Below are 3,559 nucleotides of genomic sequence, written 5' to 3' on the forward strand. Positions count from 1 at the left end.
GAAGATTACTTCTGATTCCAGCTTTCTACTTTTCAAACTATGTGTGAGGAAAAGAACAGGTTTGCCTTCTTGGGTTTGCTCCACTTGACAGTTGAGGCACAACCATAGCAGAGCTGTTTTCCTACAGGATTTGTTTGTTTGTTTGTTTGTTTTTCAAGAACCCTTATTCCCCTCCCTGGAGAGGGCTCTTTGCTGGATAGAGAGGATACTAACAAACAGCTAATGCCAGTGGTTGGAAAAGCAGCTTCCAAAAAGCATGTGTATTGTTCCTTGAAGCAAGGGACAGATTTCAGTGTTTCTGTGCTTGGATTACTTTTCCAGCTCAAAGTTTGGTTCAGTCTACTCATGTAGCAGCACTTGAATTTCTTTCAAAGTGACTTCATACTGGATAACAGCAGCTACACCAAGATAAAAGCATCCTTGGGGACATGGTAGCAAACCTGGTGTAGGCTGAACTGACCTTTCACATGCATACCAACTCTGCTGGTTAACATCATTTTGCAAATGTATCTTTGCAACCTGGCCTCTTTGAGCCAAGGAGCTATTAAGGCCCAAGGGCTAAAGCAGCCACATTACAGCCTGGTTTTCCTCTTTCCTTCCTTTCCTGATGGTGGCTTCTCAGTAATGGCTACTGGAGCATAGTTGTTCTGTCACCAACACTGTGGTGCCCCAGTGCTGTGGGGGTATGAAGCCTGTCTGGGGGTCCAGCAACCTCCTACTGCATGTCTTGCTGAGCTGAAATGACTCTGCAGAGGCTGCAAAATGGTACTGGAGTGCTTTGCTGCTTAAACTGAATGTGCTCCTGATAGTTCAGGCTAGCCTATCCTTGCAACTGTTAGCTACTGGGTGTATCTTGGTATGCCTGGGAAGAAGTATTTAGTGCAGTTAACTCTGACTCCCAGCTTGGTATCACAACGTGTACATCAAACAGTCCCTTTATTCTCAATAGCAGAAGGCTGCTCACTCCCTTTCACAACCAGGCGTGCCTCCCTCCCTGGGCGGGGGCCCTGCTCGTCTCACGTCTCCAGCGAGCAGTCTCTCGAGTGCAGTTTCCACAGGCAGGGCTTCTTGGTCTGGCTGTTCTCTTCCACTCTGATAAGCCAGGTCTAGGTAGGTATCCAACATCTGATCACTGATACCCGGATCGATCACGCAGAAGGCACTCTTCAGATCATCTGCCCTCACCTCTCTGTGCAAAAACAACTCAGTCACTGCTATGTGGTGGTATATGAAAGGAATATTTACTTATTTGTGTCACAGTAAGAATCCACGTTGCTTGAGTGCAGAGCACTGCAGAGCAGAAATGTCTTTTGATGCTGTTATCTCTGCCTCTACTAGCATCCCTCTGTTTTAAATACACATCTAATAAAGACTGCTAAGAACTAAATTTCAAACTGAATGGAAGTTAGGAATAGATTTGTGATAACCTGTGAGACCTTAATTTCACTCTGTTGTGCATTGTGATATCATTTGTTAGAGAAATATAGTTTTTCCTTGCTCATTCATTGCCTACATTGGACAGTACTTAACTTCATGGGCATCTACCCACCTTTGGTCTTCTCCACAGTGCTCGGCACCAGGCTTTTTTTTGCACCTTTAAATCTGCAGTTGTCAGTCCTATTCACTCTTCCCTCCCCAGAACCGATCTCTGAGGATGTGCAGGACTTTACTGCTATTTTTGGAGAGCTGAGGAGTGTTGAGCCATGAGACTTTAGGTACTCAAGGAGATTATTGGTACAACCAACATTCTCTACTCTCTGTCTGCTGTATCCAAGTCGTTTGGGTCAGGAGCTGACTCTGTGCAGTGTTTTGTAGAGCAGAGCTCAGCCAGGTTTGGGTATTTACTGTAATATTCACAGCTGGGGCTCTCTGTAGTGCAGGGGGCCCTGTGCTGGCCATGCACTCCTGTGCTCCCAGCGGGGTTCCCTCTGCACATGCTATCCTGTTCTACTGTCCCCATCAGCCCCTTCCCTCCAGACTTACATTAAATCTCCCAGCTTGGTCTTCAGTTGGCTCAGATACTCCTGCTTCTCCCTGACATATTGGCTCCTCAGCTTTGCAACGAAAGGTTCGGTGTTCCCCTCCTCATCCTGAAAGAAATTACAGGTGTGTTAGCACTGAACATGGGTTCCAGTCTGGGCAGGAGCTGCCCCCTGGTATGTATTAAAATAACTCAGCTCTCCTAGAAATGGAATTTCAATGTGAAAAATGGAAATAAAGAGAAAGAATATGGAAAAGGCACCAGCTTGCATTGCTGTTGTCTGAAGATGGCCTTCAGGTCTTAGAGCTTGTTGCACTGCGGCTTTGTTAGTCTGATAAACCTAGTTAGTCTGATAAAACTAATTTAATCCCTAAATTAGGTTCAATCTGAATCAAAAGGAGAATTTAAGTAACATTGTCTTACTTCTTTGAATAAGGATATGCACTCAATAAGGTCTTCAGTGCTGTCCAGCTGGTACCTGCTTGCATCAACTAGTTCTTGGATTGACTCTTGCCTTTTCAGGGGAAAAGCTTCCCTCAGGGCCGTGCTGTGTGGAGACAGGCAATACAGACAGAAGCGTGTATGCTGTTTACAGTACAAGCATTAACAATGGCCAGCGTGGCTGGCTGGTTTTCAGGCTGTCAGGTTGTGCAAGTATTCTATGGGGCCAGGTCTTCAAAAATTCATTGCTTTCACAGGAGATGCATTTCAAGAAGCATGTGCACCTTCAGACACCAAAACAAGGGCAAAGCTTTCAGCAGAGCTTTAGGGCTCAGGTGAGTGTTGGATGCTGAGCCATGTGGGACACTCTGAATGCAGCTGTATTGGTTTTCTGGAAGCCCAGACCAAACTGGTTAGCGTGTCGGTACTGGATCCATGTTCCTAGCAAAGTGCTGGAAATGGCTGCTGCTTCTCTCCCATGCCATAACCCAAAGAAATGCTGTATTTAGAGTTTCACTTAAGGCACAGCCGATTGATCAGCTGGGAGAAGATTGACAAACCTTGCACCTCTAGCAAAATTCACATAAATGCTTTGTGACCTTTCCCAGGAGCTCGCGGGAGCACCGTGCAGGGTGTCCTGTCCCCTCAGGGAGCGGGGCAGGGCACAGGAGCTGCCAGCCTGCCCCCCTGCATGTGTGAAGCACCCCATGTCTGCTCTCAGGCTTCCAGTTGCACTATTTAAAATGTGCAGTATTCACATTATTCTAAACCTAATGCAGAGCTTAACAAGTACAGACTTGCTACAGCTGTCCACACAGGAATATGAAAGAGGGAAAACCCCTCCTCCCCTGGCTGTGCTGGCTGATAAGCAAAGCAGACAGACTCAGCAGATCACAACATCTGACGTGTGCCAGACATGGGCAGAGCTCAATGGGCAACAGTCAGCCTCTTGCCTGAATCGCTCGCTGGTCAGGGATCTGCTGTGCAAGCTGCCGCAGGCAGCCAGCTCCTTCTGCAGGCTGGAAACCAGCTCATTCTGGCCATGGTACTGTTCTTCACCCACCTGTGAAACAGGGCAGGTTCACAGGTCAGTAACCACCTCATCTGTCCCTCCCCCCCCCCCCCCCCCCCCCCCCA

General features: G+C 47.5%; 1 protein-coding gene across 1 annotated transcript in view; it reads right to left on the minus strand.

The window, feature by feature from the left end:
• Positions 1-142: 142 nt before the first annotated feature.
• TSNAXIP1 (translin associated factor X interacting protein 1) overlaps positions 143-3,559 on the minus strand; it is a 17,769-nt gene continuing 14,352 nt past the window's right edge. Inside the window, 4 exon segments of the mRNA XM_026856822.1 lie at positions 143-1,189; positions 1,984-2,090; positions 2,405-2,528; positions 3,376-3,485. Coding sequence (XP_026712623.1) covers positions 961-1,189; positions 1,984-2,090; positions 2,405-2,528; positions 3,376-3,485 — 570 coding nt within the window. The 3' untranslated portion in view covers positions 143-960.

Source organism: Athene cunicularia (genome assembly GCF_003259725.1).
Source record: "Athene cunicularia isolate RWA chromosome 11 unlocalized genomic scaffold, athCun1 chr11_part1, whole genome shotgun sequence".
Lineage (NCBI taxonomy): Eukaryota > Metazoa > Chordata > Aves > Strigiformes > Strigidae > Athene > Athene cunicularia.